This window comes from Eschrichtius robustus, chromosome 20 (genome assembly GCF_028021215.1).
Source record: "Eschrichtius robustus isolate mEscRob2 chromosome 20, mEscRob2.pri, whole genome shotgun sequence".
NCBI lineage: Eukaryota > Metazoa > Chordata > Mammalia > Artiodactyla > Eschrichtiidae > Eschrichtius > Eschrichtius robustus.
This window is the reverse complement of record NC_090843.1, coordinates 15,007,229-15,028,460: the sequence shown is the minus strand read 5'-3', so window position 1 is coordinate 15,028,460 and position 21,232 is coordinate 15,007,229. Positions and strand designations below refer to the sequence as shown.

Sequence of the window (21,232 nt, the reverse complement as noted above, 5' to 3'; positions counted from 1 at the left end):
CTCCCCGTCACTGCTACTTTCTTCACTTCCAGGCCCACTTCCTAAACGGGCCATGAACACTCCTCATCCAGCAGTAGTGCCTGTTAGGTGTCTGTGAGGCATTCCGGAGCTTTAGGGCCCGGAGCCCGCGGCGCCTTCCGGGAGCCGTAGATCAGGCTCCGCCCTTCGGGCCGCGCTCTGTTCTGCGCATGTCCGGTTTTGTTCCCCTTCCCCCCGTCAGCTACGGGCCGAGAGGCGGCGGAGGCGGCGGCGGCGAAGAAGGGGGCGGAGAGGGAGGAGCGCGGCGGGACGGGGTCTGGACCGGTCGTACTTCGGGCCGTGGGATTCTCTCCGCGTCGGCGGTAGTAGTAGCTGCCTCTGCAGCAGCAGGTTTGTGCGAGGTGGGTCTGGACGCGGGGTCGTAACCCCTTGGGGGCAGCGCAAGGCAACTGCGGGGCCTAGCGAGGGCCAGGGAACCGCGGCCTCTCTTAACAAAGAGTCGGCGGAGCCTCGGGGAAGCCGAGGCGCAGGGGGCTGGGGAGGAGTAGGAGTGCGTGACTGAAGCCTCGAGGGGCCCTTCCGAACCTCGTCGCCCTCCCACGGCTCCCGCTTCTCCCGCAGCTCTTAACGAGGCCCAGTTGGCGGCGTTCCGGAGGCGGCGCTCTCCCGGCCGCCCGCCCTGCAAGGGAAGGGATTTGCAGGGTGCTGGGCTCCGGGTGAGGGATACCCGCGGGGAGAGTTCTGACCCAAGCCAGCAGCAGTTAGCAGATGCTAGTCTCCAAGTCGGGGGACCTGATAGGGAAAAATTGCCAAATCTGAAGACAGTAAAAGACATAGTCGGTGATCTTGGTGTAGCTTTGAGTACATCCGTGATTAGCATCACCATCGTCACACAAACTTTTTTGCGGCCTACTTAGGAGCCTATCTGATGTGGGTAAATAATTTATATGGAGTTGCAAGCATACGCACCAATAATATAAGGAAGAACAGTCGTACTAGTCGAGAGTTTGGGGGAATCATAGTTTCTTTATCACCTTAGTGGAAGCTTTGCCCCTCACTCCCTTGGGCAGTCATTCACATTCCTCTGGCTTCCCATACATATTGTTTTTTGTAAATGATCTTTGTATATCTATTGTCCCCTGTATGCACACCCCCGAACTTCTAAAGAGCAGAGATTCTGCTTTAATTCACTTTAACTTTCCAGAGCCAGGCCCAGTGGAAGGTGGGCAATAAGTCTTTCATACCAAAATTAATTTTTAGACTTTAAGCGGTGGAGGAAAAAAATGTATGTTGTATTTTCCTGTACCCAGAAGGGGCATTATATGGCCTAATCTGCAATTCATTCACTCAGGAAATATTTTTGTTGATACCTTCTGTGTGCCTGTTCCCTACCAGTGTTCTAGGTGTGTGACCCCGGCCTTCATGAAACTTACTTTCTAGTGAGGGAAAGAGAGACAGAAAACACGTATATAAATTATACTGTATGTTAGAAGATAATTAATGCCTTAGATAAAAAAGTAAAGCTGCAAAGAGGGAAGGGGAGGTGTTGCATTTTGAAATAGCTTGGTCAGCGAAGTATTTACATACAAGCTGATACTTAAGCAACTAGAAGGAGGTGAGGGAGTGACCCCAGCTAGTTTCTGGAGGAATGATCATTCCAGGCAGAGGGAACAGCAAGTAAAAAGATCTTGCAGAGGACAATGCTGGCCTGTTAGAGGAACAGTTAGAAGACCAACATGCTTGGAGCTCTGTGAGCAAAGGAGGGAGTGGTAGGAGATAAGGTCAGGGAAGAACTGCAGGGATGGGGGGTGCGGGTGGGGGGAAGCACAGAACAACCAGGACCTTTTAGGCTGTTGTGAAGATTTCATTTTTCTTCTACCTGAGGTGGGAACTGTCTGAGGGTTTTGAGCAGAGAAATGGTAAGAACTGACTTACATTGTAATAATTTAGTGTAATTTGTGGAACAGTACAGTTCTTTATATTTTAGTTTTATCAAATCTTTACGTAATCAGCTCTTAGTTTCTTTAAGCCAGCAGAGAGAAGAGACATGCTTTTAAAATAAATGTAATCCAGCATTTACTTGTATTTGGCTTTAGAAGAATGTGTTGAAATTCTTGGGTTTTGAACAGATTCTTGTTAAAGAAGTGTGTGAGTTATTCTCAGGGCAGATTATTAGAGTGGATGGTGGTCAGCTGTCACTAGAAATCTTTCCTCTCCCAAGACACAAGTGATAAAGTAGTTTTATAATCAGTTGTTTTTAGTCCACTATTTTTAAAGTCATTTAGATCATATCTTATTTGATTGTCCAAAACTCTCGCCAAATTATCTTCCTTATGTTCCAACTTATTCTGACTTCCTAGACTGCTATTTCTAGCTTTCCTCCCTAGAATGTCTTCTTCCTTCACACTTCTCTACTCAGCTTACATCTTTCTGTATAGAAAACCCCATTTTCTGGGTTCTAGCTCTCTTATGAAGCCTGTCCCCATTTGTCAGCTCGTAGTGATCTCTGGCATCTTCAGTGTCATGTGACACTGGTGTATGGAATCCCTGAGTTGAAAGAAACCTGAGAAGTCTAGCTTGATATTCTCCATTTACCAATGGAGAGATTGAGTTTTGGAGAAAAAATAATGATGATAAACATGACAGCTAATACATGTTGTGCACTATTTGGCAAGCTTTGTTCTAAGTGTATTTCTGGGTATGAATTCAGTTTTTCACACCAACCTTGTGAAGTAGGTGATAGTCTCACCATGTTACAGATGAAGAAACTAAGGCCAAACAATCTGAGTAACTTCCATGAGGTTCACATCAAGTTAGTGGCAAAGCCAGTGTTTAAACATAGTCAGCTTGGCTCCATAGTCTGTACTACTTTACTATGCTGTTATGATTTTCTGCTAAATCACAACATTTTAGCGCCTAAAACGGTACCAAGCAGGTACTTTAGCTATCTTTAATTTTTCTCTTTGGCCAAGTTGTAAGTCGCCCTGGGTACCCTTATATATTGAATAAACATGAATAATGAGTGTATTCTCTGGAAAACAAAAGAAAGTGAATAAGCCTGCTATTTTAGCCATAGAACTTGTAACATGGAGTTGGAGAGATAAAACAAGAAGACAAATAGTTATGAATAGATGTTGGGTGTTTTAAGACTAGAAAGGGAGTTTGAGGAAGGAGATACCACTTCTCTTGGGGAATCATCTTCATGTCATAGTTCCACGAGTTGGTATTTGAGATAGGCTTTGAAGGATAGGACTATGGTAGGTATAGTGAGAGATTTGGTGGGGAGGGAATACAGGTAGAGGGAAGAACAATCACCAAAGTGCATGTAAAGTAGTTCTTGCCACAATGGAGAGCCTCATTCCAGCCTGATTGAGTACCTGTGGAGAGCTGTTGAAGGGAACGACAGGGTCAGAAATGTATTGCCGGGATGTTTGGGGCCAGGGCCTGGAGGTACCTGGGAGAAGGTTTTGCGGAGCCTCTGAGTGCTCGTCTCCCTTGAGTGTGACTTTCCCTAGTTCCACTGTATTAACAAACACCTGGCGAAAAAAGATGGAAATTCATTTTCTCTTTTCACTATTTATTTCTGACCCACTATACTTCATTTAATACTTTACCACATAGAGTCGCCTTTTATAGATTATGGGAAAGGAGAGGTGTTATCCCTCAGTACTGGGCACATAGCAAAAAGTGGTTATTGGTCTATATAAAACAATGTTTGTTATTTCTAAGACCCAACTCAGGTTGTTCTCTTTAAAGCAAATGCTTATACATTTTGTTTATGGTTCTATTATACAGCTAATTCTTTTCAGATTGGATGTTTTATTTTAAAAAGCACTATTTTTAAAGAGAAAAAATATAACAAATTTCACAAGTATGTTTGCATTTCAGAGTAGAAACTGAGGTCTAGACAGCATCATTCTCCCTCATAAACTGGATAAAATAATAATCTAAAAATACATGTGCAAGTGGAATTCTGATTCTTTGATTTTCAAGGTTTTTTTTAACTGGTAAAATACACGTAAAAAAACGTAACCATTTTTAAGTGGGCAGTTCAGGGGCATTAAGTACATCCACATTGTTTTGCTACCATCACCACCATAGTGTCCACAGAACACTTTTCATCTTGTAAAACTGAAACCGTCTCCCCATTAAGCAGTAACTCCCCATCCCCCCATCCCCCAATCCCTGGCAACCACCCTTCTACTTTCTGTCTCTGAATTTGCTACTCTAGGTACCTCATATAAGTGGAATCATACAGTATTTGTCCTTTTGTGACTGGCTTATTTCCTTAACATGATGTTCTTAAGGCTCATCCATGTTGTAGCATGTGTCAGAATTGTCCCCCTTTTCAAGGCTGAATACTATTGCTGTATATTTATCTCACCACATTTAGTTTACCCATCCATCTGTGGACACTTGGATTGCTTCCACCTTTTGGCTATGGTGAATAATGCTACTATGAACATGGGTGTACAAATGTCTGTCTCTGCTTTCAGTTCTTTTGGGTCTATACTTATAAGAGGAAATGCTGTATCATATGGTAGTTCTATGGTTAATTTTCTGAGGAGCCACCGTACTGTCTTCCACAGCAGCTGAACCATTTTATATTCCTACCAGCAGTGTGCAAGGGTTCTGGTTTCTCCACATCCTTGCCAAGACTTATTATTTTGTGTTGTGTAGGTTTCTTTCTTTCTTTCTCACTTTCTTTATTTATTTATGGCTGTGTTGGGTCTTCGTTGCTGCACGCGGGCTTTCTCTAGTTGCGGCGAGCGGGGGCTACTCTTCCTTGTGGTGCGCGGGCTTCTTATTGTGGTGGCTTCTCTTTGTTGCAGAGCACAGGCTCTAGGCGGCACGCGGGCTTCAGTAGTTGTGGTGCACGGGCTCAGTAGTTGTGGCTCACGGGCTCTAGAGCGCAGGCTCAGTAGTTGTGGCACATGGGCTTGGTTGCTCCGAGGCATGCGGGATCTTCCCGGACCAGGGCTTGAGCCCGTGTCCCCTGCATTGGCAGGTGGATTCTTAACCACTGCACCACCAGGGAAGCCCTTTTTTTGTTTGTTTGTTTGTTTTTAATAATAGCTATCCTAATGAGTATGAGGTGATACAGTTTTGATTTGCATTTCCCAAATGATTAGTGATGTTGAGCATTTTTTCATATACTTATTGGCCATTTGTATATCTTTGGAGAAATGTCAAGTCCTTTGCCCATTTCTAAAATTGGGTTGTTTTTGTTGCTGGTTGTTGTTTTTAATGAAGTCTGTGAGCTTTACCTGGGTGTCGGAAGCCATGTGGTGATTTTTCACCTTTTCTGTCATCAATTTGAGAAGTGTTTATGGAGGCAGAGGTGAAGTTTCAGAGCTATTTGATATGAGTTTGCCAGCTTGTGGGAAGGATGTACCAGGCATATTATAACCTGAGAAAAGGCTCAGGGTGTGTGTGTGTGTGTGTGTGTGTGTGTGTGTCAAGACTAAATAAAGGGAGCTTTGAGGAGACCCACGAATAGAAGGACTACAGTTAATTTTTTAATATCCTCACTATGTTTTGACTGTCTTATTAACTGTTTAATGGATGTCTCTTCTCCAAACAATGTTTGCTTAGAGATTGAAAATTAATTTTAATAGCCTCAATAGCTTAAGCAGAGGAGGGTTCGTTTTTTCTTTTTCTTTGAACATCATAAAACCAAATAGAGATTAGGTTGGCCATCTTGTGCTTCTTATATCAGCTAAAGCCCCTCAAACCTCTGATTGTCAAGGATCTGTAGCCATATACATGGACTAATAGTAGGAAAAACTGTTGTCAAGAAGGTAAGAATTAGTGGTGCACTGAGGATGATCTGGCTTAGATTTAATCAGGACGACTGGTTGGCTAGATAGCAAGGTTTGTAATAACGGGAGATGATGGTTTTCACAAATACTGGGATGAATTTTGAAGAGCCTGAACGCATGATACTTATTCATTCAACATAAAATTTTTTGAGTACTATATACACTAGGCACTAAGGATTCTATGTTGGACAAAACAGGCAAAGTCCCTGCCCTCGTGGAGCTGACATTCTAGTCAGTGGGGTATAGATAGCACAGTTATTTGGCCTTGCTAGAGGCAATTAATTAGGGAACATGGGCAGTGTGACCTAGATCACACTAGTGTAAGGCTTGGGGGCACTTAAGTGTTCTCAGTCTTTTGGCTGACCCAAATTTCCGAAGAGTTAAAGAAAACAGTATTGCATATTTTGCGTCTTATGTCTCTAAACCATTAAGCAATTCTCACCCACCTAAAGTCACACTGCTTGCCTGTTTGTGGCAGAAGTTGAATTTTTAAAAAGAATTGTTTGATTTATTTCTTTTGTAATTTGAACCCTTTATTATTTAGTAGGATTAATTTATGCCCATCCTTTTCTTGTATCCTCAGTCTAGGGGGAAGAGTTACTTACTCCTTATTAAAGGTTTCGATCTTGTCTCTTCAGGTCTCTGCAACACCTTGTTCCTATGATTTTTCCTGTCATCCTAAATCTTTAGTTTTTCTCTTTGTTGGCTTTTCCTTTTTAGCATATAAACATGCTTACATTTCTTCCTTAAACGAAATTCCTCTAGTTAACACCTCATGCTCTCCTTTCTGTCATTGGTAAACAGCCTAGGAAGTAATCTGCACTCCTCGTGGCCTAGTCTTCATCCTCTACCACTTACCAATCATTCCTTAACCCTGCCCCCACTGCTTCAACGGAGGCTTTTTAGTTCTTATCTCACCTGTCTTCTTTTTAGTTTTTAACATTGGACATTTCTTTCTGCCTGTAAAACTTGTCTCACCATCTGTGTCACTATATTCTCTGCTATCCTCCCTTCCTCTTTGTTCGTCCTCAAGTTTCCACGTGAGTTTCTCTTCCCTTGCCCATTCCTAAATATTGACCTACACTATGATTGTCTCACCCTTTTCTCACTCTCTGGCCCTCTCTCTGCTAGCTTATCTACATCAGTAACCTCAGATGCAAATGTCTCATATCAAATCTATAGCCCCATCACAGATCTCTCTCTGCAGTTACAGACCTTACTTGCCAGCTGTCCTTAGCTCTCCCATAGGTACTGAACTGATCTCACTTTCTACCTGCTTCTCCATGCCTGGCTTTTCTAGGTTTCCATCTCTATTAATGGCACCACCATTCACCCAATCTGTAAAAGCCAGAAACTTCCAGAGTTATTCTAGACTCTTCATTCCTCCTTAGCTCCCACGTCTAATTTGGTTACCCCAGTTGATTCTTCCTCATAGATACCTAAGTTAACAACTCAGATCTACAACCCCCCTTCTCCTTCCTTATAGCCACTTCCTTAGTTGTTCAGTACCTTGTCACTTTACATTTGTATTTTTATAATGTCCTAACCACTTGCCTTGTGTCCAACTTTTCCTGCTATCATCTCTCATCGAATCATTCTAAAATACTGATCTGAAACATGTCCTTTTTTTTCTTAAAATTAATTCCTTATAACTGGCAGACTATAGTTTTGTATGGTGTGTTCTTAACGTAGGATACTAAACTGTTCATCTGGGCCCTGCTTGTCTTTCTGAACATGTGCCCTGCAACTTTCCCAAATGTCCTACAGAACTCTAGCTGCACTGAAGTATTTCCAGTTCTCTGTGGTGGCACTTACAGTGCCTTCTATCTAAAATTCCCTCTCCTGACACTTCTTCCCTGATCTGACGCCTCTTCAGATTTAAAAAGTTAACGCCAATGTCATCTCCAGAAAAACTGCCTTGTCCCCAATTCATCGTAGGTTGGGTACCCTTCTCCTGGGCCATCAATAAATGCACTTTGTGTAGGTACCTCTATTAGAATACATTTTTTTTTTTTTTTTTTAAAGCTGGCTAAAACTACACTGTGAACTCCTTGAGAATGGGACTGTATCTTTTATCTATAAATGCCCAGCACCCAATGCATTGCCTGACCTTCCTCGGCAAGCTTTCGATAAACCATTGAAAGTCTTCCTGCTAGGAGGTTGTTAATGTAATTCTTTTCTTTTTTAAATAAATTTATTTATTTTTGGTTGCGTTGGGTCTTCGTTGCTGCACACAGGCTTTCTCTAGTTGCAGCGAGCGGGGGCTACTCTTCGGTGCGGTGTGCGGGCTTCTCATTACGGTGGCTTCTCTTTGTTGCAGAGCACAGGCTCTAGGCACATGGGCTTCAGTAGTTGTGGCGCGTGGGCTTCAGTAGTTGTGGCTCGCGGGCTCTAGAGCGCAGGCTCTGTAGTTGTGGCTCACAGGCTTAGTTGCTCCGTGGCATGTGGGATCTTCCCGGACCAGGGCTCGAACCCGTGTCCCCTGCGTTGGCAGGTGGATTCTTAACCACTGCGCCACCAGGGAAGTCCCTGTTAATGTAATTCTTAAAATCTACCAAGGGTGGTTTTTTTCCTTCCTTCCTTTGCCTACCTTCTGACTTCAATGGCTTATTTATTACTAGCCTCTTATTATGCATTATATACACTAGGAAAAAGGTTAAAATTCAGAATCCGTCGTTTTTGTTGCTTAGGAACAGCTCTTGGAAAGCCAGGCTCACAGATTGGTTAAATAATACTATCAGATGCTAAAATTTTCTGGCTTGTAAATACTCTTACTAAATCTCATCTCACTAGAATTATGTTGATTCCCCTTAAGGGATTCCTGAAGAAGGCAGGAGATGGTCTAAATTAAGTGTAAGTAAACTATTACTTATAAAGTGCTTATTCTAGCCACGAATAACTTTTATGCAAAGTCCAAAATGGGTAAAGACAGTCCCTACCTGGAACTAAGGGCAGAGGGTGACATGGCATAAATCAAATTTAATACTGAACAGACTGAACTAAGTGCTATATAATAGCAGTTAAAACAAAACCTATAGGTTACATATGGGGGAGGGGCATAGAACCAGAAAAGTAGAGTGTGTTGTTCCTGTTCCTGGTCCCTTCAACGATGCCATTGTAAAAAGCAGTTTTTGGAACTCTGTTCACGTTGGCTTCAGAGTCTATTATAAACATTTAAACTTTTCTTGTTAATGGTAAACTTTAAAACAAAGAAAAAAGTAAAAATCAAATAGCTGCTATTAAGATTTTCATAAGCAGCCCTCCAGCTATTTCTGTACATGTAAAACATGCTTTTACATTGAATTACATTGAATCATACCACCCACCTTGTTTTATGCCCTTGTCATATTACTCAGTGTATAATGGACACTTTTCTGTAAATGCAAAACTTAGAATGCACATTCCCATTTGCTAAGCAATTGCATTTAAAAAAATTGATCCTAAGGAAATAATTAAGAGTATGCACAAAGATACATGGTATGTTCTACAACTTTAAAAAAACAGAAGTGGAGAAATATATTTATTGACATTTAAAGATGTTCATGTATATCATAATGTGAAGAAGTCAGTAACTAGGGCTTCCCTGGTGGCGCAGTGGTTAGGAATCCGCCTGCCAATGCAGGGGACACGGGTTCGAGCCCTGGTCTGGGAGGATCCCACATGCCGCGGAGCAACTGAGCCCGTGCGCCACAACTACTGAGCCTGCGCTCTAGAGCCCGCGAGCCACAACTGCTGAGCCCGTGTGCCACAACTGCTGAGCCTGTGTGCCTAGAGCCCATGTTCTGCAACAAGAGACCCCACCGCCATGAGAGGCCCGCGCCCCGCAATGAAGAGTAACCCCCGCTGTCTGCAACTAGAGAAGGCCCACACGCAGCAATGAAGACCCAACGCAGCCAAAAATAAATAAAAAATAAATAAATAAATTTATTAAAAAAAAAAATCAGTAACTAAAACAATTTGTACAGTATGGTTTCAGTTGTGATTTTAAATGGGGTGTGTGTGTGTATACACATATGTGTAGAAAAAAAGGCAAAAGATATCAACGAAATTGCATATCTGAGAGAGGAATTTCAGGTAGTTTTATTTTGTTCCTTTTCGCATTCTGAGTTTTCTGTTCTATAAAACGTAGGTAACTTGTGTCATTAAAAATAGGTTTTTTGGAACCAAGACTTATAAGAGATAAGGTGTTTTTAAACCCATTTGATTGGTGCTTAGGAAATTTCTTTGTAATTCTTAACAATAGGCAAACTGAATAAGATGTTAAACGAGCAATCAAATCCTTTTGAAGGGTATGGTATTAAATACTGCATTCCTGTTCAGATTGAGATCTCAACAAAAGAAATAACAATTTCTTCAGTGTTTCAGAAAATGTGACCGTTTCATTGAGGTTAGCGTATTGCATATCTGAAGTACACAGTTAAATTTTTTTAATTGAAATATAGTTGATTTATAGTGTTGTGCCAGTCTTTGCTGTACCGAAGTTAAAATTTTAATTGAGAGGCAAAGGTTGGAACTGACATAAAAATCAGTGGGCTGTTTATAAAGTTAAATTTATGTGAGTGTCTCTTGTTCCTAACAGATCAGTCATTGACACCATGAACTGGAATAAAGGTGGCCCTGGCACTAAGAGGGGATTTGGCTTTGGAGGTTTCGCCATTAGTGCGGGAAAGAAGGAGGAACCAAAACTCCCACAGCAGTCCCATAGTGCCTTTGGGGCAACCAGCTCTTCTGGATTTGGAAAGTCGGCTCCACCACAGCTCCCTTCCTTCTACAAAATTGGTTCTAAACGGGCCAACTTTGATGAAGAAAACGCGTAAGTGGTAATACCTGGTAATTTAGCAAAGGTTAGGCTTTGAGGTATTCTTTCCATCAACAGAAATTGAAGCAAAGAAACCATTTGTTTCTCAAATAATAATATGACTTCTTAAATTAGTTATCTCACTGGATTGCATTGTTCCTAACAAGTTAAATTGTTAAGTTTACTCATTCATAAGGAGTATACTTTTGTGGTCCTTCACTTTTGCTTGTTCCAAAAAGGATTTGAGGCCATTTAAACCTAAATGTGGCTGAAGAGTTTTAAATAATTCACATGGCTTTTGATGGTCTTTACTGAAGTTTTTTGTTTACACCATATAAGTTGTTTTGGAAACACAGGCAATTGTCAGAACTGGCAGAGGCATAGTTTGGCTCAACACCCAAGTCCTTAAAACTGTTATGTTGTAATATCTTATAGTGGTAGGAAAATCTGCTCAGATTTTTGCCCACAGTTCTCAGGAAACATATTTACCGGTTACCTTTTTTAACTTGATATCTAAGAAGGTGATTGTTAAAAAGCTGGGGCTTGAAAGTTTGAGCTCTATTTCCTTATAGATTATAACTTCTCTCTTTGCCAAGTCTGAAGAAATCTTGTATTGCTATTACTTCCAACCTGGTTGTGACACTGCTTGAGGTTTTTTTTTTTAGTTAAAAAAACCCTCAAGATCAGAGTTTTTAAAGTACACAGCAGCATTTTAAAAAGTTGGTATGTTGTTTAGCAATTAAATACAGAAGTAAGTGTTTAAGATTCAGCAAAGTCAAGGATCATTATTCTAGAGAATAGTTTACCAGCTCAGAGATACTTTTAAATGATACATTAAATGAAACTACCATATAAATGAATATGCATTTATGTGTGTGTGTAGCACATAACAGTGGTTAGAGCTTTTAAAATGAAGACTTGAAAGGCTATGAAAGTTTAAGCTGTAGTTGTGATTTCTTTAATATTTGGTTGTATTACTATTTCATTTAATTCTGAGGTAAGATCTAAACAATGTTTTTGTTTTGTTTTAGTTGATAGCGATATAGATATTCTTTTCTGGGATATTTGTTAGAGGGAAAGTGATACTTTTTCCAGATGTTGAAATTCTTTTCTGAATACTTACATAGTATGGTGAGGATTTTGGATTGAACTTTTTTTTTTTACTTTTTTTTTTTTTAAGTATAGTTAATGTACAATGTTATATAAGTTTCAAGTGTACGACATAGTGATTCACAAATTTTAAAGGTTACACTCTATTTATAGTTATTATAAAATATTGGCTATATTCCTGAACATTTATTTTTAATTTTAGAAGTTTTCTGTTGGTTCTCAGAAAACAGCCCAGAACTTCTGAAGAAAGTCTCTAGCCTTATGAATATATCTCAAAATTTCTTTAAGGATTATGAAGAATAAACTAGCTTTATAATATTTCATACAAAGTAATTTTTTCCATGGCATACACTTTAATATTTGCTATATCTATTCAACAATGATACACTAAATTTGTGCTGAAAACTCATCCCTTTTGAGAGAACTGGAAATGTGATTTTTAACAGACACTATTGAAATGGAGACTCTGCTGTGATTTTTTTTTTTTGCAGTATTAGAATTTGGCATGTATTAAGTGATAATTTAATAATTAGGTCCTAAGCCAAAGGACCAAAATCTCTTAATAGTAACATATACTTAAATAAAAATTTGTGTTAAATGAAAGATTCACCTGACCCCAAATTAAACATTCACTCTATCAATCATGCATCTTAATTTTCAGATATTTTGAAGATGAGGAAGAAGATTCTAGCAATGTTGATTTACCTTACATTCCTGCTGAAAACTCACCTACCCGCCAGCAATTCCATTCCAAGCCAGTAGATTCTGACAGCGATGATGATCCCTTAGAGGCATTCATGGCTGAAGTGGAGGCAAGTATCAACTCTGTTATGTTAACATTTTCAGTGATAGAAATAGATCAGATTAACCTAGTGCTTTAGTCCTCAGTCAGAGTTTGTTTCTTGGCCCTTTATTGGGAGAATTTTGCTTTTGTATTCTATAGTTTCTTAAATATGCTTCCACTGGCCCTGCAGCATTTTCAGAGATGATTCGTGCCTAGGAATTTGAACTGTAACCCTTGAACATAGTAGCTCAAGATGTGTGTGTTTGTTGTGTGTGTTTTGTTTTAATAATTCTTGGTATATTCTTGAATGAATACTATCTCATTCAGTCTAGCATTTATTAAATAAATATGTAAGGTAATTAAACTTAAGGAACTTGCTAAAATTACAAATTCTGTATTCTGTACCTTTAATGTTTATTTCTTATTATCAACATTATCATCAACATTCAAGACCCTGCTGTAGAAACTTGAAACTTGTGACCTCTTCCTTCCTAAAACTCTTCTCACTAGGCTTTTGTGATTTTGTATTTTGTTCTTTTCTCCCATCTCCCTGACTTCCTGTTTATTTGCTATTTATTAGCTGCTTGTATATTTTGGAGATTAAATCTTTGTCAGTTGCTTCGTTTGCAAATATTTTCTCCCATTCTGAGGGTTGTCTTTTCATCTTGTTTATGGTTTCCTTTGCTGTGCAAAAGCTTTGAAGTTTCATTAGGTCCCATTTGTTTATTTTTGTTTTTATTTCCCTTTCTCTAGGAGGTGGGTAAAAAGGATCTTGCTGTGACTTATGTCACAGAGTGTTCTCCCTATGTTTTCCTCTAAGAGTTTTATAGCGTCTGGCATTACATTTAGGTCTTTAATCCATTTTGAGTTTATTTTTGTGTATGGTGTTAGGGAGTGTTCTAATTTCATTCTTTTACATGAAGCTGTCCAGTTTTCCCAGCACCACTTTTTGAAGAGGCTGTCTTTTCTCCATTGTATATTCTTGCCTCCTTTATCAAAGATAAGGTGACAATATGTGTGTAGGTTTATCTCTGCACTTTCTATCCTGTTCCATTGATCAATATTTCTGTTTTTGTGTCAGTACCATACTGTCTTGATTACTGTAGCTTTGTAGTATAGTCTGAAGTCAGGGAGCCTGATTCCTCCAGCTCCATTTTTCTTTCTTAAGATTGCTTTGGCTGTTCGGGGTCTTTTGTGTTCCCATACAAATTGTGCAATTTTTTGTTCTAATTCTGTGAAAATTGCCATTGGTAGTTTGATAGGGATTGCATTGAATCTGTAGATTGCTTTGGGTAGTATAGTCGTTTTCACAATGTTGATTCTTCCAATCCAAGAACATGGTATATCCCTCCATCTGTTTGTATCCTCTTTAATTTCTTTCATCAGTGCCTTATAGTTTTCTGCATACAGGTCTTTTGTCTATTTAGGTAGGTTTATTCCTTGGTATTTTATTCTTTTTGTTGCAAAGGTAAATGGGAGTGTTTCCTTAATTTCTCTTCCAGATTTTTCATCGTTAGTGTATAGGAATGGAAGAGATTTCTGTGCATTAATTTTGTATCCTGCTACTTTTCCAAATTCATTGATTAGCTGTAGTAGTTTTCTGGTAGCATTTTTAGGATTCTCTATGTGTAGTGTCATGTTATCTGTAAACAGTGACAGTTTTACTTCTTTTCCAATTTGGATTCCTTTTATTTCTTTTTCTTCTCTGATTGCTGTGGCTAAAACTTCTAAAACTATGTTGAATAATAGTGGTGAGAGTGGGCAACCTTGTCTAGTTCCTGATCTTAGTGGAAATGGTTTCAGTTTTTCACCATTGAGAACGATGTTGTCTGTGGGTTTGTCATATATGGCCTTTATTATGTTGAGGTATGTTCTCTCTATGCTTACTTTCTGGAGGGGTTTTATCGTAAATCAGTGTTGATAAAAGCTTTTTCTGCATCTATTGAGATGATCATATGGTTTTTCTCCTTCAATTTGTTAATATGGTTTATCACATTGATTGATTTGCATATATTGAAGAATCCTTTCATTCCTGGGATAAACCCCACTTGATCATGGTGTGTGATCCTTTTAATGTGCTGTTGGATTCTCTTTGCTAGTATTTTGTTGAGGATTTTTACATCTGTGTTCATCAGTGATATTGGCCTGTAGTTTTCTTTTTTTGTGACATCTTTGTGTGGGTTTGGTATCAGGGTGATGGTGACCTCGTAGAATGAGTTTGGGAGTGTTCCTCCCTCTGCTGTATTTTGGAAGAATTTGAGAAGGATAGGTGTTAGCTCTTCTCTAAATGTTCCATAGAATTCGCCTGGGAAGCCATCTGGTCCTGGGCTTTTGTTTGGTGGAAGATTTTTAATCACAGTTTCAATTTCAGTGCTTGTGATTGGTCTGTTTATATTTTCTATTTCTTCGTGGTTCAGTCTCAGAAGGTTGTGCTTTTCTAAGAATTTGTCCATTTCTTCCAGGTTGTCCATTTTATTGGCATACAGTTGCTTGTAGTAATCTCGCATGATCCTCTGTATTTCTGCAGTGTCAGTTGTTACCTATGCTTTCTCATTTCTAATTCTATTGATTTGAGTCTTCTCCCTTTTTTTCTTGATGAGTCTGGCTAATGGTTTATCAATTTTGTTTTTCTTCTCAAAGAACCAGCTTTTAGTTTTATTGATCTTTGCTACTGTTTCCTTCATTTCTTCTTCATTTATATCTGCTCTGATCTTTATGATTTCTTTCCTTCTGCTAACTTTGGGGGTTTTTTGTTCTTTTTTCTCTAATTGCTTTAGGTGTAACATTAGGTTGTTTATTTGAGATTTTTCTTGTTTCTTGAGGTAGGATTGTATTGCTCTAAACTTCCCTCTTACAACTGCTTTTGCTGCATCCCATAGGTTTTGGGTTGTCATGTTTTCATAGTCATTTGTTTCTAGGTATTTTTTGATTTCCTCTTTGATTTCTTCAGTGATCTCTTGGTTATTTAGTAGTGTATTGTTTAGCCTCTGTGTGTTTGTATTTTTTACAGTTTTTTTCCTGTAATTGTTATCTAGTCTCATAGCGTTGTGGTCGGAAAAGATACTTGATACGATTTCAGTTTTCTTAAATTTACCAAGGCTTGATATGTGACCCAAGATATGATCTATCCTGGAGAATATTCCATGAGCACTTGAGAAGAAAGTGTATTCTGTTGTTTTTGGATGGAATGTCCTATAAAGGTCAATTAAGTCCGTCTTGTTTAATGTGTCATTTAAAGCTTGTGTTTCCTTATTTATTTTCATTTAGGATGATCTGTCCATTGGTGAAAGTGGGGTGTTAAAGTCCCCTACTATTATTGTGTTACTGACAATTTCCTCTTTTATGGCTGTTTGCATTTGCCTTATTTATTGAGGTGCTCCTATGTTGGGTGCATAAATATTTACAATTGTTATATCTTCTTTTTGGATTGATCCCTTGATCGTTATATAGTGTCCTTCTTTGTCTGTTGTAATAGTCTTTATTTTAAAGTCCATTTTTTCTGATATGAGAATTGCTACTCCAGCTGTCTTTTGATTTCCATTTGCATGGAATATCTTTTTCCATCCCCTCACTTTCAGTCTGTATGTGCCCCTAGGTCTGAAGTAGGTCTCTTGTAGATAGCATATATATGGGTCTTGTTTCTGTATCCATTCAGCCAGTCTATGTCTTTTGTTTGGAGCATTTAATCCATTTACATTTAAGGTAGTTATCGACATGTATGTTCCTATTACCATTTTCTTAGTTGTTCTGGGTATGTTGTTGTAGGTCCTTTCCTTCTCTTGTGTTTCCTGCCTAGAGAAGTTCATTTAGCATTTGTTGTAAAGCTGGTTTGGTGGTTGTGAATTCTCTTAGCTTTTGCTTGTTTGTAAAGGTTTTAATTTCTCTGTCGAATCTGAATGAGGTCCTTGCCGGGTAGAGTAATCTCGGTTGTAGGTTTTTCCCTTTTATCACTTTAAATAAATTTATTTATTTTTATTTTTGGCTGTGTTGGGTCTTCATTGCTGCACACGGGCTTTCTCTAGTTGCAGCGAGCAGGGGTTACTCTTCATTGTGGTGTGTGGGCTTCTCATTGCGGTGGCTTCTCTTGCTGTGGAGCATGGGCTCTAGAGTGCAGGCTCAGTAATTGTCGCTCACGGGCTTAGTTGCTCCACGGCATGTGGGATCTTCCCGGACCAGGGCTTGAACCTGGGTTCCCTGCATTGGCGGGCGGATTCTTAACCACTGTGCCACCAGGGAAGCCCCTTTTCATCACTTTAAATATGTCCTGCCACTCCCTTCTGGCTTGCAGAGTTTCTGCTGAAAGATCAGCTGTTAACCTTATGGGGATTCCCTTGTATGTTATTTGTTGCTTTTCCCTTGCTGCTTTTAATGTTTTTTTCTTTGTATTTAATTTTTGATAGTTTGATTAATATGTGTCTTGGCATGTTTCTCCTTGGATTTATCCTGTATGGGACTCTGCGCTTCCTGGACTTGACTATTTCCTTTCCCGTATTAGGGAAATTTTCACTATAATCTCTTCAAATATTTTCTCAGTCCTTTTCTTTTTCTCTTCTTCTTCTGGGACCCCTGTAATTCAAATGTTGGTGAGTTTAATGTTGTCCCAGAGATCTCTGAGACGTAGACTGTCCTCAATTCTTTTCGTTCTTTTTTCTTTATTCTGCTCTGTGATACTTATTTCCACTATTTTATCCTCCAGGTCACTTATCCATTCTTCTGCCTCAGTTATTCTGCTATTGATTCTTTCTAGAGAATTTTTAATTTTATTTATTGTGTTGTTCATCATTGTTTGTTTGCTCTTTAGTTCTTCTGGGTCCTTGTTAAACGTTTCTTGTGTTTTCTCCATTCTATTTCCAAGATTTTGGATCATCTTTACTGTCATTACTCTGAATTCTTTTTCAGGTAGCCTGCCTATTTATTTCCTCTTCATTTGGTCTGGTGGGTTTTTACCTTGCTCCTTCATCTGCTGTGTGTTTCTCTGTCTTCTCATTTTGCTTAACTTACTGTGTTTGGGGTCTCCTTTTCTCAGGCTGCAGGTTCGTAGTTCCCGTTGTTTTTGGTGTCTGCCCCCAGTGGGTAAGGTTGGTTCAGTGGGTTGTGTAGGCTTCCTGGTGGAGGGGACTGGTGCCTGTGTTCTGGTGGATGAGGCCGGATCTTGTCTTTCTGGTGGGCAGGTCCACGTCTGGTGGTGTGTTTTGGGGTGTCTGTGAACTTACTGTGATTTTAGGCAGCCTCTCTGCTAATGGGTGGGGTTGTGTTCCTGTCTTGCTAGTTGTTTGGCATAGGTTGTCCAGCACTGGAGCTTGCTGGTTGTTGAGTGGAGCTGGGTCTTAGCATTGAGACAGAGATCTCTGGGAGAGCTCTCGCTGATTGATATTATGTGGGGCTGGGAGGTCTCTGGTGGTCCAATGTCCTGAACTCGGCTCTCCCACCTCAGAGGCTCAGGCCTGACACCTGGCCGGAGCACCAAGACCCTGTCAGCCACACAGCTCAGAAGAAAAGGGAGATAAAAAAGAAAGAAAAATAAATGAATAAAATAATACAAAATTATTAAAATAAAAAATATTATTAAAATTAAAAAATTTTTTAAAGTAATAAAAAAAAGAGAGCAACCAAACCAATAAAGAAGTCCACCAATGATAGCAATCGCTAAAAACTATACTAAGATAAATATAAAAATCAGAAAGTGGTCAGTTGCATACAGCAAACGCCAAGTCTACAGTTGCTCCCAAAGTCCACTGCCTCAATTTTGGGATGATTCGTTGTCTGTTCAGGTATTCCACAGATGCAGGGTACATCAAGTTGATTGTGGGGATTTAATCTGCTGCTCCTGAGGCTGCACAGAGAAATTTCCCTTTCTCTCCTTTGTTCTCACAGCTCCTGGGGTTCAGCTTTGGATTTGGCCCTACTTCTGCATGTAGGGCGCTCTCTGGCATCTGTTCTTTGCCCAGACAGGAGGGGGTTAAAGGAGCGGCTGATGAGGGGGCTCTGGCTCACTCAGGCCAGGGAGAGGGAGGAGTAGGGAATGCAGGGCGAGCCTGCGGTGGCCGAGGCGTGCCGTGTGTTCTCCCGGGGAAGTTGTCCCTGGATCACGGGACCCTGGCAGTGGCGGGCTGCACAGGCCCCTGGGAGGGGAGGTGTGGATAGTGACCTGTGCTTGCACACAGGATTCTTGGTGGCTGCAGTAGCAGCCTTAGCGTTTCATGCCCATCTCTGGTGTCCACGCTGATAGCCGCGGCTCATGCCCGTCTCTGGAGCTCATTTAGGTGGTGCTCTGAATCCCCTCTTCTCGTACACGCAGAAACAATGGTCTCTTGACTCTTAGGCAGGTCCAGACTTTTTCTCGGACTCCTTCCTGGTTAGCTGTGGCACACTAGCCCCCTTCAGGCTGTGTTCACGCAGCCAACCCCAGTCCTCTCCCTGGGATCTGATGCCCCCACCTGCCCTGGCAGGTGAGCAGAGAAGCCTCTCAGGCTTGTGAGTGCTGGTCGGCAGCGATCCTCTGTGCGGGAATCTCTCCGCTTTGCCCTCTGCACCCCTGTTGCTGCGCTCTCCTCTGTGGCTCCGAAGCTTCACCGCCCGTCTCCACCAGTGAAGGGGCTTCCTAGTGTGTGGAAACTTTTCCTCCTTCACAGCTCCCTCCCGGAGGTGCAGGTCCCATCCCTATTCTTTTGTCTCTGTTTTTTCTTTTTTCTTTTGCCCTACCCAGGTACGTGGGGAGTTTCTTGCTTTTGGGGAAGTCTGAGGTCTTCTGCCATCGTTCAGTAGGTGTTCTGTAGGAGTTGTTCCACATGTAGATGTATTTTTGATGTATTTGTGGGAAGGAAGGTGATCTCCATGTTTTACTCCCCTGCCATCTTGAAGGTCCTCCTCTTTCCTACAGAATCTTACTTCTCTATTAGGGAAGACCTTTCAATATTTCCTTTAGTATAGGTTTAGTATTGCTGTATTCTTTTAGTTTTTGCTTGTCTGAGAAATTCTTTATCTCTCCTTCTATTCTAAATGATAACTTTGCTGGGTGGAGTGTTCTAGGTTGCAGATTTTTCCCTGTCAGGATTTTGAATGTATCTTGCCTCTCCCTTCTGGCCTGCAACATTTCTGTAGAGAAATCAGCTGATAGCCTAATGGGGGTTCCCTTGTAATTAACTTTTTGTTTTTCTCTTGCTGCCTTTAGAATCCTCTCTTTAACTTTTGCCATTTTTATTATAACACATCTTGGTGTAGGTCTGTTTGGGTTTATCTCGTTTGCCACCCTCTGTGCTTCCTGTATCTGGATATGTTTCCTTCTTAAGGTTTGGGAATTTTTCAGCCATAATTTCTTCAAATAAATTTTCAATCCCCTTTTCTCTTTCTTCTCTTTCTAGGATCCCTGTTATGCATAGATTGGCATGCTTTATATTATCCCATAGGTCTCTTATATTTCCTTCATTTTTTTTTCGTTTGGGTTTCTGTCTGCTCTTCTTACTGGGTGATTTCCATTATTCTATCTTCCAGATCACTTATTTGTTCTTCTGCATTATTCATTCTGCTATCCATAGCCTTTAGTTCAGCTTTCATCTCTTCTAATGAATTCTCTAATTTTTCTTGTCTTCTCCTTATAGTTTTTAGTTCCTTTTTATAGTAAGCTGCATTTCTGTCAATAGCCTTTCTTAGTTCCTTCAGTATTTTCATTATCTCCTTTTTGAACTTGGTGTCTATTAGACTGAAGAGGTCTGTTGCATTGTTTGTTCTTTCAGGGGAATTCTCTCGATCTTTTAATTGGAAGTAGTTCCTCTGCTTCTTCACTTTAGTCATATTTCTTTTGCTGTATGAGTTTAGGAGAAACAATTATTTACTGTTGTCTTGGAGGGCTATTTTTATGTGGTATCGTCCCTGTGTAGCCTGTGTGGGTTTAATAATTTGGGGTGCGAGGGCTGTTTTTATGGATGGATGCCTGCCACCTCTTTCCTCAGTATATGCCGGCCGTTATCCCCTTGATAGGAGGTGTGATTGGTGGTGTGACCAGAGCCTGCACTGGATATTGAGCGGGGCCTCCTCTTTGCTCTCTGGTTGTCACTGTCCTGTCAGGGGCAGGGTCTGCTCCCTAGCTGTTGGAGTGGAAGCCCCCAGATCTGTTTCTGAGCTGCATTTCTGATCTGCAGTGTGAGGTAGGTGTGATTGGAGGGCTCCCACTGGGAGCAGAGCCACTGAGTATTCCTCCGCTGGAGCTGTTCATCTGTGAGTACCCTCTGCTGTGTCACCTTTCACCCATTGTGCGAGCTCACAGAGTACAGTGTTTCTGGCGTAGCCCCCGGCCCCACCTCAACCGTGGGTACACCAGCAGCAGGCCCTGGTATCTGTCTGGCGTTGTTTTTGCATGGCCAGCAGCGCAGATCCACTGAAGTCAGGTCCCAGGACTGCAGTAGGTGTGCACCTGGACCTGCTGTGGGAGCTGTGGAGGCAGCTCAGACCCTGGCTGGGCCCAGCCCCCACGTATACTGGCCCACAACGCCCACAGCTGCTAAAGCCAGACCCATCCCAGCCGCGGGAGCACCTGTGGTCCGTTTGGTTCTTCCACAGGCACTGAATTTACAAAGTTGGCAGCAGAGGTCTAAATCCGTGGTTCACGCAGCTGCTGGGAGAGATTTCAGCTCTGCTCGTGAGTCGCACAGCCCCTGGGGCTCAGCTGTGGTTTCAGCCACACCTCTGCATGTGGGCCACCCACTGGCGTTGCTCCTGGGGATGCCGAGGTGGCCGGGGCAC

At 41.0% G+C, this 21,232-nt stretch overlaps 1 protein-coding gene across 2 annotated transcripts in view; it reads left to right on the top strand.

Moving 5' to 3' along the window:
* Positions 1–227: 227 nt before the first annotated feature.
* The window catches only part of DDX42 (DEAD-box helicase 42), a 47,556-nt gene continuing 26,551 nt past the window's right edge, over positions 228–21,232 (top strand). The window contains exons 1-3 of one of the 2 annotated variants that reach the window (XM_068529474.1): positions 228–369; positions 10,381–10,614; positions 12,371–12,521. In XM_068529474.1, the coding sequence (XP_068385575.1) occupies positions 10,397–10,614; positions 12,371–12,521 (369 nt within the window). In that variant the 5' untranslated portion in view covers positions 228–369; positions 10,381–10,396. Of the gene's footprint in view, positions 381–10,380; positions 10,615–12,370; positions 12,522–21,232 lie in introns of both variants that reach the window. The other variant, XM_068529473.1, reaches the window with a different exon arrangement.